The 19,561-nt window shown below is 38.1% G+C and overlaps 1 protein-coding gene and 1 non-coding gene across 2 annotated transcripts; one reads left to right on the forward strand and one right to left on the reverse strand.

Moving 5' to 3' along the window:
* Positions 1–8,699: 8,699 nt before the first annotated feature.
* Positions 8,700–15,838, reverse strand: LOC146915445 (uncharacterized). Its single transcript, XM_085717837.1, has one exon. The coding sequence runs from the start codon at positions 14,356–14,358 to the stop codon at positions 11,752–11,754; it is 2,607 nt and encodes an 868-aa protein (XP_085573963.1). The 5' UTR covers positions 14,359–15,838; the 3' UTR covers positions 8,700–11,751.
* Positions 15,464–15,568, forward strand: LOC146915446 (small nucleolar RNA R71). Its single transcript, XR_015017161.1, has one exon. It is a non-coding gene; the product is annotated as a small nucleolar RNA R71 (small nucleolar RNA).
* Positions 15,839–19,561: the final 3,723 nt, after the last annotated feature.

Here is a 19,561-nt window from a genome sequence, read left to right on the forward strand (position 1 = left end):
CAAAGGTCAAACCTAAGGTCAATGGCTTCAAGAAGAAGTGGCAAGGAACCAACAAGCTCTTCCGGAGGACCTCCCTCAAAGAAGCAAGCACAAGAAAAGAATCATGGAATCAAGTTCAAAGACAACAAGCAACGGGATAGGTATAAAATTCTAATCTCTAAACCCTTGCATCCATCTAGATATCCTGATTCTTATAGTTTGAAATTGTTGGAACAAAATGTGTTTAACAAAGAACCTTAAAGAGTTTTGATGATAACAAGGTATTAAAAATTGTAAATTGGACTAGCTAATATTTGTTCAAGTGTACAGGACCACAGTTAAAAAGTTACATCATTAATTGGTTCTGAATGAGCAAATAAAGAGCAAAAGAAAATGAAGCTTAGACGCTTCTGAAGGCAATACGCTCCTGAAGACGGAAAGCGCTCCTGAAGTCAAGCTGCTCCTGAAGAGAGTAAAGCGCTCCTGAAGAAATGGTGCTCCTGAAGATTACCGCTTCTGAAGACAAGAGGTCCAGAAGCCACATCATCAGAAGCTGCGTTATCAGAAGCTGCATCATCAGAAGCTGCGTTATCAGAAGCTGCATCATCAGAAGCTGCCTCATCAGAAGTCATTTCACCAGAAGCTGAAGATCAACTGCATTTGAAAAAGATTCAAAGATTGAAGAATCAACACTGCAAAAGCTGTCTATTGGATTCGAAAACATAGCAGAAAATTAGTGGAACATTGCAACGGTCATTTCAAAGGTGTTTGAAGGCATGTGCTTGCAATTTTGGACGAAAGTGTTGACATTGTACTTATGTACGAATTGTACAACCACGTTCTCCACTACTCTATTTTGTGTCCACGCTACAAGACATGAAAACAGCTCCAGAATACGGCTTCTCCTGCATAGATGTTCCTTTGGATAAGGAATGGATTTCAAATTTGTTCTTCATAGGACAACATCCAAATCAGGCAAAATATCATTGGTAAAAGATCAAGCTTCAACAACGACTCTTTGATGTGCTGGCAATTTCACAACGTCTCTTTCACACCTCTATATAAAGGAGTGAAGACTCAAAAAATTGGTAATGCAAGAACGCTGAACGAAAGACTCACAACATTTTTACAAGTGCCAAACCTCTGCTGAAATTGTTCTGCATTCACTTAGAATTTCTGTGTCTCAAAGTCATATCTTAGAAATTCTTAAGTCATTGAGTCTGTATCTGATTTTTATTGTGAGCACCTCTGATTGTATATCAAGTGTTCAACCTTAAACAATTTTCTGTGTAATTTTGTTTAGTTAGAAGTCTCTTGCAGTTGTGCTTGAGCAAGGAAGTCTCTTGATTGTGTTCTTGAGCAAAGGAAGTCTATAAGTTGTCAGGGATTAGGGATGATGTCTATAAGTTGTTAGGAAACCTAGGTTGGATTGAGATGTTGAGACCTATGAGGGGTTATGAGAACTTCACCTATGAGTTTCTAAGTTCTATTACTTTCACTAAGGAAGGGTTGAATTATGATAACCCTAACCATAGAGTTATTTTCCGGCTAATGAATGTTGATTATGATATGTCTCTTCAGAACTTTTGTGATGCTTTAGGCTTTGCAAATGAGGGGTATATACATGACTCTTGGGACCAAAGTTTAAAGCCGGTTGACTATCAACCCGCTGTCTTTTGGGAACGCATCACCGGCCGTAGGGACTTTATCTCTAGATCCAACAAAGCTAGTAACAATCATAATCCCGTGCTTAGGTATCTTTAGAGGGTTATGGCTTGCACTATTTGGGGTAGAACCGAGTTAGGGAACACTAGGTCGGATGAGCTCTCCATGTTATGGGCAATGCTTTACAACCACCCCGTAAACACTTGTTTCTATTTGCTTGATTACCTTGACCATGTAGGTACTAGGCCTGCCGGTAAGGGAGAGATAGTGGTGGGGGGAATCATCACATACATATTTAGGCAATTTGGAGTGGGTGAAGATGAGGGGATAAACAAAATCGAGGGAAACAATAGGTTAAACATTGAAACTTTCATTGCAATGAATTTCATAAAACATCGTCCACCCATGAAATACCAACTCAAACTAAATGTGCCTATCTTGCTTCTACTTCCTAACCCATCTCGGACTGGCATCGAGATGGAAGAAAATTTGTTGTATGTTGATAATGACCAGGTACATGATGAGCAAGGCCATGATGAAGGAGAAGGTGCCAACTTGCACCATGAGGGAGAGCACCATATACATGAAGCCGGAGAGCTAGATGACGATGCAAGATGGGAATGGATGCGAACCGAGGTTGAAAGGATGAGCGCCAAGCAACAAAGGCAAGGTGTTGAAATCTCTGGGCTTCGAAATGATGTTCAAAGGGGCAACCGCTTAACACAAGAAAACATTGAGATGCTCCGACGGATGATGCAACACCTTCATCTCCAAGGTCCTCCTTATGGACCTCAATAAATATTGTGAGCTTTCCTCTTCCTCTCTTCCCTTCTCTCTTCTATCTTTCTCCTACTCTTCTTCTACTCCTCCTTCTTCTTCTACTTCTTCTTCTTCTTCCTCTCTTTTAATTTTCTTTTCTTTTGAATCATTGAGGACAATTCTTCCCCTAAGTGTGTGTGTGTGTGTGTGTGTGTGTGGGGGGGGGGGGGGGGGGGGGGGGCTATTAAAGTGTCTAGATTCGTAGTGTTTCCAAACTCCCTTGAACTTTATTCTTTTGTTTTGTTTTATTGCGAAAGGCATGATTAAGTAGCTTGTTTTTAATGTAAAATATGGCATAAATTTTTTGTTTTGTCTCTTCTTTAAAGGGTGTTTCTTGTACATGAAAATGATTTCTTGTGTTTTTTGTGTCCTTGCTATACCCATATCTTGTTTTATTGTGAAAAAAAATCTCCAATGAGAAAAACACCCAGTTGCAATCTTTGAGCAAGTGTATGAGTAGGTATTTTAAGGAACACGTTCTAGCTTTAGTGTTAACTTAGACCCTTAAAAGTCTTTAGAGTAAAAGTAGTATAAGTTTGTGTGGGAAATAATCAATGTGCTTAAATGTTTTACCCTTTATAAATTGTTAAAGTTAAATGGGGCGGGAGAATGGCACCGACATGTGGGGGAAATGACACTCCCTAACTTCCTATTTATGGTGGTGACTCTCTAATTGAACTTAAGTTCCAAATCCCTCAAATGAGGAAATAAATTCATCAATGCTAGGGGGAAAGGACACCCTCTCCAAAAAGACTTCCTACGCGGAGATGATAAAATTTTGCAGCACTGCTTAGGGTGATTTTGAATCTAGGGGGAAAGGACAACTCATCCATAAAGACTTCCTACGAGGATAGATAGCCCCTAAGCATCTGCAGCCCCTTGTGCTTAAATTGTTGATCTAATTTAATTTTAACTAAATTCCCATCACTCTTATATGAAATGAAGAAAGGACTTTTCTCGGTTACTTTAGCATTAGGGATAGAACCTGTTCCTCATCATATCTTGTTTTATCCTGGTTTTCGGGTGTCAAACATTGATTACGTTTGAACCTTTTTAACCGGTGATATCTTATTTTTTCTTGGGAAGGGAAAAAGTAAGCAAAACCCTTGAGAATCGAGGTCTGGGAGTTGTTTTCGCTACGGGAAGGTGTTAGGCACCCATAACGACTATAGTATCCTATAGGAACCGTCTTTATTTTCTACGCGCGCGCTTTATTTTTAAATGCTATTTTGAAAAGTGTTTATTTGAACCTAAGAGTTTCTAAGTGAAGAATTGGAGGGAGAAGGAAGTGTTTGAATTTTTATTTTATTTGAATTGAAGGAATTTTGATTCCTTGCCTACGTACCCGTTTAAGGGATCAAATCCACCGTAGTTCTCTTCCAAAAATGTTTTTGTTTTTGTTGATTGATTTTAAGTTTGAAAATTGGAATTTTGAAGAATGGAGATTGAGAGGCCTTAAGGGCATGAGATTGAAGAAAAAAGTGAGGTTTGATTAGTTATTTTGGAAAAAGGTCAAGTATGATTAATTTTCATTGAAATTTGATTAAGAAAATAAGAGGGAAAATCAATGGGATTTTGGATCCCAAGGTTTATTGTGAAAATGATTTGAGTGATATTGTTCATATTTTTTGGAAAAGAGATTTTTCTAAGTGTAAATCCTAAACATTCATCTAAACATTCAATCCTAACCATACATCTAAACATGCATATCCTAGACATACATCTAAAAATATCTATGTGACGTGTGTGCATGTGTCGGTGCTTGTGTCGGTGTACATTATTAGAGTCCATTGTCCTTTACATCATTGGCCTAAATACTGTAACACCCTATTTCTATTAAGCGGTAAAACGCGCGAATATATCAGAAATATTCTAGAAATAGATGCTACGTCTCCGGATAAACCACAAATCATACATGCATAAAGATCATGTTACACAACATACAGCGGAACAACATATAAATTCATAGACATATCTGGATCTCCAATAAAATACAAATGTATGCTCCCAACTCCAAATAACAAAATAGCTCAACAATTCCAAAATACAAAGTCAAATAACAACATGCAAAGACTATCCTAGATCAGAGCCCTAATCTAGACACTTGCATGAAAAAGAGGACTCCACTCCTCGGCATCAACAAGCAACACAAAGCATCCTGCACTCCATCTACCCGTCCATACAGAAAGGTAGGTGGTAAACCACTGAGGGTTAGCATTACATCATCATAATTCACGAAAAACATATATCATGAATATTGGAAATGGAAGGATATATTCAAGAATAACAATTCATGCATATTATTCATAAGTAATATCAACATATACATACTATCATTCCAAGTTCATCTCCACAAGTGTATCATACACATATATCCAACTCACCTTGTCAATCAACAATTAACAATCAATAATACAATCCACAATTCACCGTTAGCAGAACAATCATCAAACACATTGCAAATGCAATTCAACCCACCAACAGTTTATGCAATGATTCTAGACTCATCTAGATGCATGTGGTACCAATCACTCCAAGGTCGTCACCTTCGATGCAACAAAAACATCGTACTCACCTCAATTGGATATAAAATCCGCCACCATCAGTCTTGGATATAAAATCCACCACCATCAGTCATGAATGTATGAACATATGACTCAACTACAAATGCATATGTTCACACAAACAATAATCACCTCACCATCACCAATACATGTATATATGCAATCATCAACAATTCATCACCAATTAACACATATACAAACACTAACAACATCATAAATCACACAACATAGAGTTGTCACATAATTGCACCACCAATCATCTTCACATAACATAGAACATTTCCCCATAAAGGATTCACAATCAATTGATTCTCAAAAGTCATCTTTAGTCAAGTTCGTCTCTCCAAGTCATAACTTAAAATTAATTGAACAATTAATTCAAAACCAAGTAAACCAGCTCAATAGCCTATGCCTTGTATTCTCACAGTCCACATGTGTGTGCAGTAGAGGATACGTAAGCATTTCATCGGCCAAATCCGACGAATTCATAAAAATCACAAAGTTCGTCTCCATTATCATTTTTCAAAGAATTTCCCAAAAAATGAGTAGGTTCACCTCAACGCAGCTTAACCATCACTGTTGCACTCTTAAAAATCAAGTTTTCAAAGATTAAAAACATTCCACAAGGATTGGGTCGACTTGGAACGAGTTACGCGGGATTTTTCAATAAAACGTTTCAAGAGTAGTTTCCCCATAACTTGCAAACCAAAAATCGCATTCAAGTCAAACCAACGCCCTTAGAAAGTCAAACCAAAAATATTCTCTACAATATTCATGTTTTCACCAAAAACCAGTTCAAAACAAAAACGAGTGAAAAGGCACGAAAACGCAAAAACAGGGGGCCTGCACTGAACAGCTCGCAACTGCGAGCAGGTTGCTCGCCATTGCGAGTGCTCGCAACTGCGAGTAAACGTTACTCGCCAGTGCGAGTTGTGACAGGTTCCTCTCGGGAAAAACCTCATTTTCACCCCAAAACCCCAATTTTGACTTCCCAATGCCCAAATTTGATCCCAAAGTTTGTCTAAACATTTCTAAACATGAAAAGACACTCAATTCCATATAAAATTTGCCCCAAAACATTCTCTAAACAAAAATCATCATTTGACCCATTTTTCATCAAATATTCAAAAACAACACAAAATCATCCAATTATGATTACCCAATGTTTTATTCATCAACAACAACATATATCAGCAACAACAGTAGCTATATCTCATGAATTTACCAACAATTCATCACAACAACATCTCATATCACCATTTTTGGACAAAAATGCAAAGTATACATATAACCACCACTTAAGCATGTAATTTCATCACTAACAACTCAATTATCATTCAAATTACATACTCAAACATTGCATCAAAACATGAACACGAATTTGAAAACAAATAGGTTCAATTCAACAATTTTACAAAAATGGGTAAAGAGAAAAAGTTGTGAATTATGGTTGAAACCTAACCCTCTTACCTCTAACACCAAGATTCTCTAACCCAAGCTTCAATTTTGCTCCTAGATGTTGAATCCCTCTTTGCCTTCTAACCCTTGTTGTTGTTGTTGCCTCTAGTCTCTATCTCTATCTCTTTCTCAAATGAAATGAAATGAATAATGTTTGTAAAACCTAGTTTTACCAACAACTAGAGTTTACATACTATCTCTACTCAATTGGGCTTATCTCTTAAACCTTAATGGGCCTAACCCATTTCTATTCTAACACCCCAAAATGTCACTACTCACTTAATGGTAAATTATAACACTAACGGTCACTTAATGGTAACTAAAATAATTACTACCCCCTCTCTAGTAACTTGGTAAAATAATACTCTTACTAAGCACTAAAAAAAAAATAACTATCTGCAAAATTACAAAATTGCCACTGCCCTCAAATGACCAAAACGCCCCTAAGTCCAAAATGACTAAAATACCCTTCTACACCGAATTCTACAATTCCCAACCAAAAATACACACAGAGGCAAATAATCACATAAGAGCACATATAACACACATAAATAAATAATAAAATAAAACTAGCGAAAATCGGGCTGTTACAAATACATGCTATGGTCTTGCAAGAATTTAAAAGCATAGGAAAAAATATTACAAAATTCCTAAGTTTTACATTCTAATTTTTTTGGTAAAATTTAAAGTGCAAGAAATAAGATGAAGGAGGAGATGAAATATGGAATGCTTATGAATGAATGAAACATGAAATGAAATGGTTAGTAACACAAAGTCTAATAGCATGAAAATTATAAGGAAAAGGAACACTTAAAAACTTGACAAAAAATAATGAGACTTCTAATCTAAAGGTGGCAAAGCACATCTAAAATTTACCATAGCATCAAGGCTCCTAATTCCCCATATCATGACAATTTTCAAAGGGTTTATTTCAGCCATGACATGAGAATTACCAAGAAATATCAAGCCAAGAGTTATGTGATAGGTCCGCAAGTGCACGGAAATATCGGTTTTAGTATAAAAGATGTCGAATCCCACAGAGACCAATGTCAAGTACCGTTATCTATTGTCACGTTGTTTATCTAAGGCGATGCTAATAAATTTGGTTGCAAAATTGGGAAAATAACTTGTTTTTAATTACTTTTAAAGACAAGAGACCGGAATATAATTCGTGTCGACCGTTGATGCTTGCTAAATTGTATTTTATTATTGTAACAGGACAATATTTTCGCGCGTAAAAAGAATTAAATTAAAGGGGTCGTCAGCTTTCGCGTGTACGACACCGAATTTTGACTTTGTAATCTATTCGACAGCTTTCGCGTGTACGCCTTACAACTTCAAAACTCCGTTTGAAAACTAATCAATTTACGTGCGAAAAGTTATTTTTAGTAGAAAAACAAATTTAAAGGTACCGTCGGCTTTCGCACGTCCGTTACCAAGTTTTAAGCTTATAACTGACAGCTTTCGCATGCACAATTACAATTTTAAAACCTCTTTTTGAAAATTTATAATTTCTAAATTAATTAAAGAAAACACTTTCGCTATATTTCAAAATCAATTTCTGAATTTTCTACGGTCAGATACAAGTTTCACTCTTTCGATATGAAACCGGTATCACGTTATTTCAGCTTTCGCTGTAAATATTTATACTCAAAAATCAGAATTTTCAGACTTAAAAATAATTCCTGTTACAATATCAAATCATACAAATTAACAGAGCATCATTGGTACGACATTCATCATATTCCGGACTCTATAAAAATCTACTCAAACATGGTAATAATAATAAACATGCTTTTGTTTATAATATTCATCATCATTGAAACAATTAAAAGAACAAAATGAATGAGCAGAAACTAACCTGTTAATGATGGATACTTTCAATTATAAGAAAAAGGCCACGGCAACAGAACAGAAGTGCAGCAACAATATGAAATAACAGGACAGCAGCGCAGCACAACAATTACAAGCAATTGGAATTGAATGAAACTCCCAGGGACTTGAAGAAATAAGCACGGCAAGAGTAAATCACAGCAATGAAAAATCAATTTCAAACCACACCGCAACAGTATGTGATATGTTTAAGACAAAATCAATTCACAAGTAAAGTTAAAGTGCAGCAGCAATAAAGGATTTGGTTCGGAAGGTTACGTATCACCTCAGAACAATCAAATTAATAATAGCTATCAAATGGCAATTGGAATAAAAGGGATAATAATAATAATAAACTGAAATCGTATTATAAGAATGGAATTGGAATTGAAATATGAGTAGCTGTTCTTAAAATAAACTAAAATACGTAGCCTACAATAAGTACGAAAATGGAGAATAAGTAAGTTTCTAAATTGCTGAATTTCTCTCTAAAAGGCTTGGTGTCTACAACTGATTCTCCAAGGTCTATATATAGGAAAAAATTCAACAGAGAGTGCTTCAGATCATGTCTAAGGTAGTGGAGAATATGGAGGAAGTGGGCAAAGTGCTTCTGAAACGTGAAGACATATTCAACTTGACTCATGTGTTGGACTTTCCTTTCCATCTGACTTGTTGGCCTTTTAACCTTTTTTTTTCTTCTTTTTCCACCACCATTTTTCCTAATAACGACGCGCATGACCTTTAATCAACATATACCTGAAATAGACACACAATACCAACATAACAATGCAAAAATCTAAAGAAATCAAGATCAAAACATGTGTGAGTCGAGTCAAAATAATAGTGCATTTTACATGTTATCAAACTCCCCTACACTTGAACCATTGCTTGTCCTCAAGCAAGAGACAAGGGACAACATCAACATAATTCAGAAAAACATAATCAACTAAAAATCAATTACATTATTATTTTTCAAGGCTTTGTTCTCAGGGTGCACTTATCACAACCTAAACACTTTTCAAAGATCACATCAACCCTACAACAGTTTCAAGTGAGTGTGTGTGTGGAGTCCAGCTTTTTATTACGCCTGTGTAAGAGGTATTATGAGGAAAACAGGTTCTAACTTCAACAGTAAATCAACCGAGAAAAGTCATTTCTTCATTTCATATAAGAGAGATGGGAATTTAGTTAGAATTAAATTAACAATTTAAGCACAAGGGACTGCAGATTGCTTAGGGGCTATCTATCCTCATAGGAAGTCTTTATGGAGAGGGTGTCCTTTCCTCCTAGATTCAAAATCACCCTAAGTAGTGCTGCAAAATTTTTATCATCTCCGCGTAGGAAGTCTTTATGGAGAGGGTGTCCTTTCCCCCTAGCTTTGATGAATTTATTTCCTCTTTTGAGGGATTTGGAACTTAAGCTCAATTTAGGGAGTCACCACCACATTTAGGAAGTCAGAGAGAGAATGTCCTTTCCTCCACATGTTGGTGCCATTCTCCCGCCCTATTTTAGTTTAACAATTTATAACAATAAGGCACATTATTTCCCACACAAACTTATACTACTTTTACTCTGAAGACTTTTAAGGGTCTAAGTTACCATTAAAGTTAGAACGTGCTCCTTAAAATACCTACTCATACACTTACTCAAAGACTGCGACTTTGTGCTTTTCTCAAAAAGAGAATTTTCACAATGAAACTGATATGAGTTTAGTGAGATTTAAAAAGGAAAAGGTGTTTACATGCACAAAATCATCATCAAACTCAACCTTCAAATAAGAAAAACAAATTTATTATTATTATTTTTTTTTTTTGAAAATTTGGGAATTTATTTTATTGGTTCAAGAAATAGGAAAATTAAATAACAAAGCAAAAACACAAGCATAAATGACTCGACAGCACATGCATTGACTCGATAACACTACTTTATTAATGAAAATGAAGATCCTAAACCATTAAGGTGGGAAATTCCTCCCCCACACTTAAAACCTACATTGACCTCAATGAAAATAAACAAAAATATGAGAAAAAGAAAGATATTACCGAGCAAGATCAATCGTCGATAGAATCAACTGGGGCGTGTACATACGCATGATCATGAAGTGGTTTGTACCTGCGGAAATGTTAGCATGAAAATATGGGGGAGGGGGTGGATTATGGTGTTGATCATCTTCGATTGCATCTTTTTATTCACTTAATTAGCTAAAAAAACTAAACTTAAACTCGTGGGTTGCCTCCCACGCAGCGCTTCGTTTAATGTCTGTAGCTCGACTTTTCAGTGCTTGGCCCTTAAGGGGGACACATCACTAGAGTAGCGACATGTCCTATTTTCTCTGCTGGATGGTAGTGCTTCAGTCTCTGGCCGTTTACTATGAACTTTCCGGTGGATCCACTCCAAACTTCAATTGCACCGGATTGGTTAACTTTAGTCACTTCAAATGGTCCACTCCATCTAGAGCGAAGTTTTCCAGGGAAAAGTTTCAGCCTAGAGTTAAATAGCAGTACTAACTCGCCCTCATTGAACTCCCTTCTAGTAATGCGCCTATCATGCCACTTTTTAGTCCTTTCTTTATAGATCAAGGCATTCTCATACGCATCTAACCTCAACTCCTCTAATTCATGCAGGTCTAACATCCTTTTTCCTCCGGCATCACTATGGTTCATGTTCAGGGCTTTGATGGCCCAATATGCTTTATGTTCTAGCTCTACCGGGAGATGGCAGGATTTGCCGTAGACCAGCTTAAAAGGGGTGGTTCCAATGGGTGTTTTGTATGCCGTCCTATAGGCCCAGAGCGCATCATTTAACTTTGAAGACCAGTCTTTCCTTGAAACAGAGACAGTTTTCTCTAGGATTTGCTTAATTTCTCTGTTAGAGATTTCTGCCATTCCGTTTGTCTGTGGATGATAAGGGGTAACCGCTCTGTGCCGCACTCCGTACTTTGTCATAAGGTTTTCAAATATTTTTGATATAAAGTGAGATCCACCATCACTGATGACAAGCCTAGGGACACCAAATCTTGGGAATATGACGTTTTTGAACATCTTAACCACTACTTTTGCATCATTAGTGGGAGAGGCAATGGCCTCGATCCATTTTGACACGTAGTCCACAGCAACAAGTATGTATTTATTTCCCATCGATGACGGAAAAGGACCCATAAAATCAATTCCCCAGACGTCAAAGACTTCCACTTCCAAGATGTATTTTTGGGGCATTTCATGTCTCCCGGAGATGTTTCCGGTGCGCTGACATCGATCACATTCCATAGTGAAAATATGAACATCTCGGAACATGGTGGGCCAGAAAAGGCCAGCTTGAAGGATCTTTGCAGCAGTTTTAGACTTACCCATATGTCCTCCACATGGCGAGGAGTGGCAGTGGGTAATGACACTTTCTATCTCATCTTCTGGGATACATCGACGGAAGATTCCATCAACACCTCTCTTAAATAAAAGGGGGTCATCCCAGTAGTATTGCTTAAGGTCATGGAAAAATTTTTCTTTTGCTGATAGGTCAGATCGGGAGGCAGAACTCCAGCAGATAGGTAGTTGATGATATCAGCGTACCATGGAACTGTAGTTTTACCCAAAGCTAATGCCTCCTCTGGGTCCTTTTTTATGCTTGAGCTTCCTTCCTCTAGGAAGTCTACAAGATGACCATATCTAGGTGCCTCAGCTCTAACAAATGCCACCAACCTATCATAAGGGAAATGGTCATTTATGGGCAATTCTTCCACTTTACCATCATTGATTCTTGACAAGTGATCCGCTACTACATTCTCTGTTCCCTTTTTATCTCGGATCTCCATGTCAAACTCTTGAAGCAGTAGTATCCACCGAATAAGTCTCGGTTTTGCATCTTTCTTGCTTAGTAGGTACCTGATAGCTGCATGGTCTGTGTAAATGATAATCTTCGATCCCACTAGATAGGAACGAAACTTATCAATTGCAAAAACAATGGCTAGAAGCTCCTTTTCAGTCGTGGCATAATTAATCTGAGCTTCGTCAAGTGTCCTACTAGCGTAATAGATTGCATGTAATTTCTTATCTTTGCGCTGTCCCAAAACAGCACCTACTGCATAATCACTAGCGTCGCACATGATCTCAAATGGTTGGTTCCAATCTGGAGGTTGCATTATAGGGGCAGAGATCAATGCACGTTTCAGCAGTTGGAAAGACTCAAGGCATTGTTCATCGAAGATGAATTCAGCGTCTTTCATCAAAAGGCCAGTTAATGGCTTGGTGATTTTTGAGAAGTCTTTGATGAACCGCCGGTAGAAACCAGCATGTCCCAGAAAACTATGGACCTCTCTTACAGTTGTGGGAGGCTGCAAATTCTCAATAACTTCAATTTTTGCTTTGTCAACCTCGATTCCTCTGTTGGACACCACATGGCCAAGGACTATGCCTTCATTTACCATAAAGTGGCACTTTTCCCAGTTTAACACGAGGTTGACCTTTACACACCTCTCCAATACTTTCTCCAAGTTGGCTAGACATTTTTCAAAACATGAACCGCACACAGAAAAGTCATCCATGAAAACTTCCATAATGTCTTCTAGGAAGTCGGCAAAGATTGCCATCATGCATCTCTGGAATGTTGCAGGTGCGTTACACAGTCCGAATGGCATTCGCCGGTAGGCAAATGTGCCATATGGGCATGTGAAAGTAGTTTTCTCTTGGTCGTCCGGGTGAATTGGGATTTGAAAGAATCCCGAATAACCGTCCAGGTAGCAAAAATACGAGTGCCTAGCTAAACGCTCAAGCATCTGGTCTATGAACGGGAGTGGAAAATGATCCTTCCTGGTTGCTTTGTTTAGCTTTCTATAATCAATGCACATCCTCCATCCCGTTACTGTGCGCTTGGCGACTGAGACTCCTTTCTCGTTCTGCACCACCGTCATGCCACCTTTCTTTGGTACCACGTGCACCGGACTAACCCACTTACTATCAGATATAGGATAGATAATCCCAGCATCAAGAAGCTTCATTACTTCTTTCTTTACCACTTCGCTCATGTTAGGGTTCAGTCTCCTCTGATGCTCTCTAGAGGTTTTAGAATCCTCTTCTAGCATAATCTTGTGCATACAAACAGAGGGACTGATTCCCGTGAGATCATTAATTGTGTAACCTATTGCTTTGGGATATCTTCTTAACACATCAAGGAGTTTCTTTGTTTCCTCTTTTCCTAGGTTGGCATTAACTATGACTGGGTGATTCAATTCACTGTCTAAAAACTCATATCTAAGGCTTTGGGGAAGTTCTTTGAGCTCTATCTTTGGTTGCTCTGGTTCAGGCATCGGATCAGGAGTAAGGTCGAGGCATTCTAGAAGTTGAGAAATATCATCCTCGTCTTCCTTTAGTTCCTCTGTCGAAGTCGCAACCATCATCTCAGTTGGTGGAGCTTCTGACGACGGTTCCTTAATGCATTCATCAATTATGTCAACAAAGAAACATGTGTCATTTATGGCAGGGCCTTTCATGAATTTAGACAGTATGAACTCAATCTTTTCTTCACCAACCTCAAAGGTAAGCTTTCCTCTCTTTACATCAATAATAGCACCGGCAGTGGCTAGAAAGGGTCTTCCTAGGAGGATTGGGGTGTGAGAGTCTTCACTTATGTCCATGACAACAAAATCAGTGGGAATGTATAATTGACCGATTCTTAAAGGAACATCTTCCAGTATTCCGACTGGGTATTTTATGGAACGGTCAGCTAATTGTAAGGACATTTTGGTTGGTTTCAACTCTCCTAGATTTAGCCTCTTACAGATAGACAAAGGTATCAGACTCACGCTAGCACCTAAATCACACAGAGCTTTATCGATGATATGGTTACCGATGACACAAGGAATTGAAAAACTCCCTGGATCTTTTAGCTTTGGCGGCATCTTGTTTTGAATGATGGCGCTGCACTCCTTAGTAAGTGCTACGGTACCATCGTCATCGATCTTCCTCTTATTGGTCAGTATCTCCTTTAGGAATTTAGCATACGAAGGCATTTGAGTTATCGCCTCCTAGAAAGGAATACTGAGATGAAGCGTCTTTAGAAGCTCTACGAACTTCTTAAACTGACCTTCCGTTTTAGACTTGGCGAGTCTTTGAGGGTAAGGGATTTGAGGTTTGTATGGAGGAGGGGGTACATAAGGTTTTTCTTTTTCACTCTCCACTACCTCCTTAGGCTTGGATGTTTGCCCATGGTCAACGAGTTCATTCTCATTGTTTTTGGCAGAGTCAATACCTTTTCCTACGTCTCGGTCTCTAACTCTCACAGCAACGGGATCTTCTAACTCTGTTCCGCTTCGAAGCGTTATAGCGTTAGCATGTCCCTTGGGGTTCGGTTGTGGTTGGCCTGGGAATGTTCCGGCTGGGGCAGCAGTAGCTGCCTGCTGTTGGGCCACTTGGGAAATCTGCGTTTCTAGCATTTTGTTATGGGTGGCCATAGCATCAACTTTGTTTGCCAACTGCTTAATCAATTCATTTGTATGAATGTTTTGATTCATGAACTCTTTGTTTTGCTGAGTCTGAGCCAAGACGAAGTTTTCCATCATAAGTTCTAGGTTTGACTTTTTAGGAACAACAGGAGCAACGGGGGCTCCTCTTTGGCCTTGAAAACCAGGGGGATTTGCAGGTGCAGGACTGGGCGCAAAGGTAGGATTGTTATTAGGGTGGTTTCTCAATCCAGGGTTGTACGTGTTAGAGTACCGGTTACCTTGCGCATAGTTTGCCTGATCGGTTCCAGCTAGCAATTGACATTCGGCAGCGAGGTGTCCAAGAACTCCACAAATTTCGCAATTTGGAGTCACAGCAGCAGCAGTAGCTGGTGCAGCGAGGGACAAGTTGTCAAGCTTATGGTACAACGCATCCACTCTAGCATTCATGTGGTCAAGGTTGCTAACTTCGTACATTCCTGCTTTGGGTTGTGTTTTCTCCACTTGAGCGCGTTCGCTCCCCCACTGGTAATGATTTTGCGCCATGTCTTCGATAAGAGCATAGGCGTCATTAAACGGTTTGTTCATGAGAGCACCTCCCGCAGCAGCATCAAGGGTCATTCTTGTGTTATACAACAGACCATTGTAGAAGGTATGAATTATGAGCCACTTCTCAAGTCAATGGTGGGGGCAAGCTCTCATTAATTCCTTGTATCTCTCCCATGCTTCGAAAAGCGACTCACCGTCTGTCTGCCTAAAGCAGGTGATTTGGTTCCTGAGTTGCGCCGTTTTGCTCGGCGGAAAGTATCTAGCTAGGAACGCCTTTTTAAGCTCATTCCATGTTGTAATGGAATTGGACGGTAGGGATTGTAGCCACGCTCTGGCTCGGTCCCTTAGGGAGAATGGGAATAGGCGCAAACGAATGGCTTCAGGGTCGACGCCATTTGCCTTTAACGTATCTACGAACTGCACGAAGACAGAAAGGTGCAAGTTCGGATCCTCCGTCGGGTTTCCGGAGAATTGGTTCTGCTGCACTATTTGCAGCAGAGACGGTTTGAGTTCGAAATTGTTCGCCGCAGCTTATGAATGAATGAAACATGAAATGAAATGGTTAGTAACACAAAGTCTAATAGCATGAAAATTATAAGGAAAAGGAACACTTAAAAACTTGACAAAAAATAATGAGACTTCTAATCTAAAGGTGGCAAAGCACATCTAAAATTTACCATAGCATCAAGGCTCCTAATTCCCCATATCATGACAATTTTCAAATGGTTTATTTCAGCCATGACATGAGAATTACCAAGAAATATCAAGCCAAGAGTTATGTGATAGGTCCGCAAGTGCACGGAAATATCGGTTTTAGTATAAAAGATGTCGAATCCCACAGAGACCAATGTCAAGTACCGTTATCTATTGTCACGTTGTTTATCTAAGGCGATGCTAATAAATTTGGTTGCAAAATTGGGAAAATAACTTGTTTTTAATTACTTTTAAAGACAAGAGACCGGAATATAATTCGTGTCGACCGTTGATGCTTGCTAAATTGTATTTTATTATTGTAACAGGACAATATTTTCGCGCGTAAAAAGAATTAAATTAAAGGGGTCGTCAGCTTTCGCGTGTACGACACCGAATTTTGACTTTGTAATCTATTCGACAGCTTTCGCGTGTACGCCTTACAACTTCAAAACTCCGTTTGAAAACTAATCAATTTACGTGCGAAAAGTTATTTTTAGTAGAAAAACAAATTTAAAGGTACCGTCGGCTTTCGCACGTCCGTTACCAAGTTTTAAGCTTATAACTGACAGCTTTCGCATGCACAATTACAATTTTAAAACCTCTTTTTGAAAATTTATAATTTCTAAATTAATTAAAGAAAACACTTTCGCTATATTTCAAAATCAATTTCTGAATTTTCTACGGTCAGATACAAGTTTCACTCTTTCGATATGAAACCGGTATCACGTTATTTCAGCTTTCGCTGTAAATATTTATACTCAAAAATCAGAATTTTCAGACTTAAAAATAATTCCTGTTACAATATCAAATCATACAAATTAACAGAGCATCATTGGTACGACATTCATCATATTCCGGACTCTATAAAAATCTACTCAAACATGGTAATAATAATAAACATGCTTTTGTTTATAATATTCATCATCATTGAAACAATTAAAAGAACAAAATGAATGAGCAGAAACTAACCTGTTAATGATGGATACTTTCAATTATAAGAAAAAGGCCACGGCAACAGAACAGAAGTGCAGCAACAATATGAAATAACAGGACAGCAGCGCAGCACAACAATTACAAGCAATTGGAATTGAATGAAACTCCCAGGGACTTGAAGAAATAAGCACGGCAAGAGTAAATCACAGCAATGAAAAATCAATTTCAAACCACACCGCAACAGTATGTGATATGTTTAAGACAAAATCAATTCACAAGTAAAGTTAAAGTGCAGCAGCAATAAAGGATTTGGTTCGGAAGGTTACGTATCACCTCAGAACAATCAAATTAATAATAGCTATCAAATGGCAATTGGAATAAAAGGGATAATAATAATAATAAACTGAAATCGTATTATAAGAATGGAATTGGAATTGAAATATGAGTAGCTGTTCTTAAAATAAACTAAAATACGTAGCCTACAATAAGTACGAAAATGGAGAATAAGTAAGTTTCTAAATTGCTGAATTTCTCTCTAAAAGGCTTGGTGTCTACAACTGATTCTCCAAGGTCTATATATAGGAAAAAATTCAACAGAGAGTGCTTCAGATCATGTCTAAGGTAGTGGAGAATATGGAGGAAGTGGGCAAAGTGCTTCTGAAACGTGAAGACATATTCAACTTGACTCATGTGTTGGACTTTCCTTTCCATCTGACTTGTTGGCCTTTTAACCTTTTTTTTTCTTCTTTTTCCACCACCATTTTTCCTAATAACGACGCGCATGACCTTTAATCAACATATACCTGAAATAGACACACAATACCAACATAACAATGCAAAAATCTAAAGAAATCAAGATCAAAACATGTGTGAGTCGAGTCAAAATAATAGTGCATTTTACATGTTATCATTATGGCACATTCATAGACTTATCTTTACACTTTATTTTCACAAACAAATGTTCACATGACTTGTAGAATAAGTAATCAACCACAACACATTAACATATAGTAAAAAAAACACATCAAATACAGATGTAAGCTCATCACTAATCCACATGTTACCAATCAACAATAGGTTTCAAAAATTTGGATCAAGGTTGTGCAATTTTCACAAGTTTTAACACTAAACATCACAAGGAAGCAAGAAAGACATCACAAACATTTTTACTAACCTTTAATATACAAAATCATCATAGAACCATCACAAAACTAACAAGAAACATGTAAGAAATTTTTTAGGATTTCAAAGGATTTTTAGACTCAAAACATACAAAAACTTCACAAATTTTAAGAAAATGGTAAACAAATTAACAAGAAAATACTACATATATCTTTCTTAAGCTTTAACACATAAAACTATCACAAAAAAGTCAAGAAGAATATCAAGAACATGTGAAAAAACTTATGGAATTTTTAAAGGATTTTTAGGCAAGGCAGGGGGTGCAGTGAGCAAGAATTTCAGTAAAACATGCAGGAAAGGGGGGTGCGCATAGCAGGCTAGTACGCAGGCAAGTTATTGGGCTCAAGAAAGGCAGGAAATGGGTCCTGGAGCGGGTTGAACCGGTTCACAGGTCTATATAAGGCCTTGAACCGGTTCCCTCTCACTTTCCACATCCCTCTCTCTCTCTCTAGAACGCTCTCCTTCTCTCACTAGTTGTAGAGCTTCGCCGGAAACTTCATCTTCTCCGGTGAGAAGTGCAGATTCCGGCGAGCTTCAAGATGCTCCGATCTAAACTTTCTTTACATTTTTAAACAGCTACTTCTCTACTCTATCCTCTTCACTGATTATGGATTTGAACTCAGGTTTTGCAAATGAACGGTGAATCTTCACGAATTGCATTTTTAGGGTTTCAGTTTCAAAGTTTTTCGAATGTTTTCATGATTCTTGTTTCGATTCATCGTTCATTTTCGTTCACAAGTCTTCGATGATGATTTATGACAAAAAAACGAGAGGATTTGATGAGTTTACCTGGAGATTCTTCGTGAATCCTTCCTGATGTGTCTGGTAGATTCTTTGTTGTTGCGAACTGAGAAATGAACCGGTGAACTCCTCTTCTTCTTTTCTGCTTCGAATCTTTTCGATCTTTCTTCTTCTCTTCTCTCACTGTCTTCTTCCTGTGATCACCTTAGGGTTTGAATTGCAGGGAGAGGACAACGATTCGATGATGAAATCTTCGTTGAAGATATCTGAGAATCGAAATGATTCTCAATCAATTGAGAAATTGAAGCTGTTTGATTCGTTTTTTGTGGAATTTGTTGTTGAACTGTGTATTTGATGATGAATTTGGTACGAATTTGTGTTGGATTGTGTTGCTGGAAAACGGTTAGGGTTTGAAGATTCTTCAAACCTTCATTGTGTTCTTGTGAAATTTCTGGGTTTGATCTTTTTGATCTGGAGAGAGAAACGTGAATGTGTTTGTGAGTTGGCACTGTGTGATTGATCCCCTCTGCATTGATGAGTTGGCCTCTATTTATAGGCCAAGTGTGATACTCTGGACTAATGGACTTGTGACACCTGTACTGGACTTGTGTGAATTCGGCCTTGCTGGATTTTATCAAAAGGACCTTTCTGCAAAATTGGGAACTACAAGGACCTG

Source organism: Medicago sativa, chromosome 6 (assembly GCF_051527215.1).
Source record: "Medicago sativa cultivar Bolivia chromosome 6, Bolivia_mono, whole genome shotgun sequence".
NCBI lineage: Eukaryota > Viridiplantae > Streptophyta > Magnoliopsida > Fabales > Fabaceae > Medicago > Medicago sativa.

Coding starts and splice junctions, on each gene's coding strand:
- LOC146915445 (XM_085717837.1), bottom strand. CDS start 14,358: ATGCCTTCGTATGCTAAATTCCTAAAGGAGATACTGACCAATAAGAGG.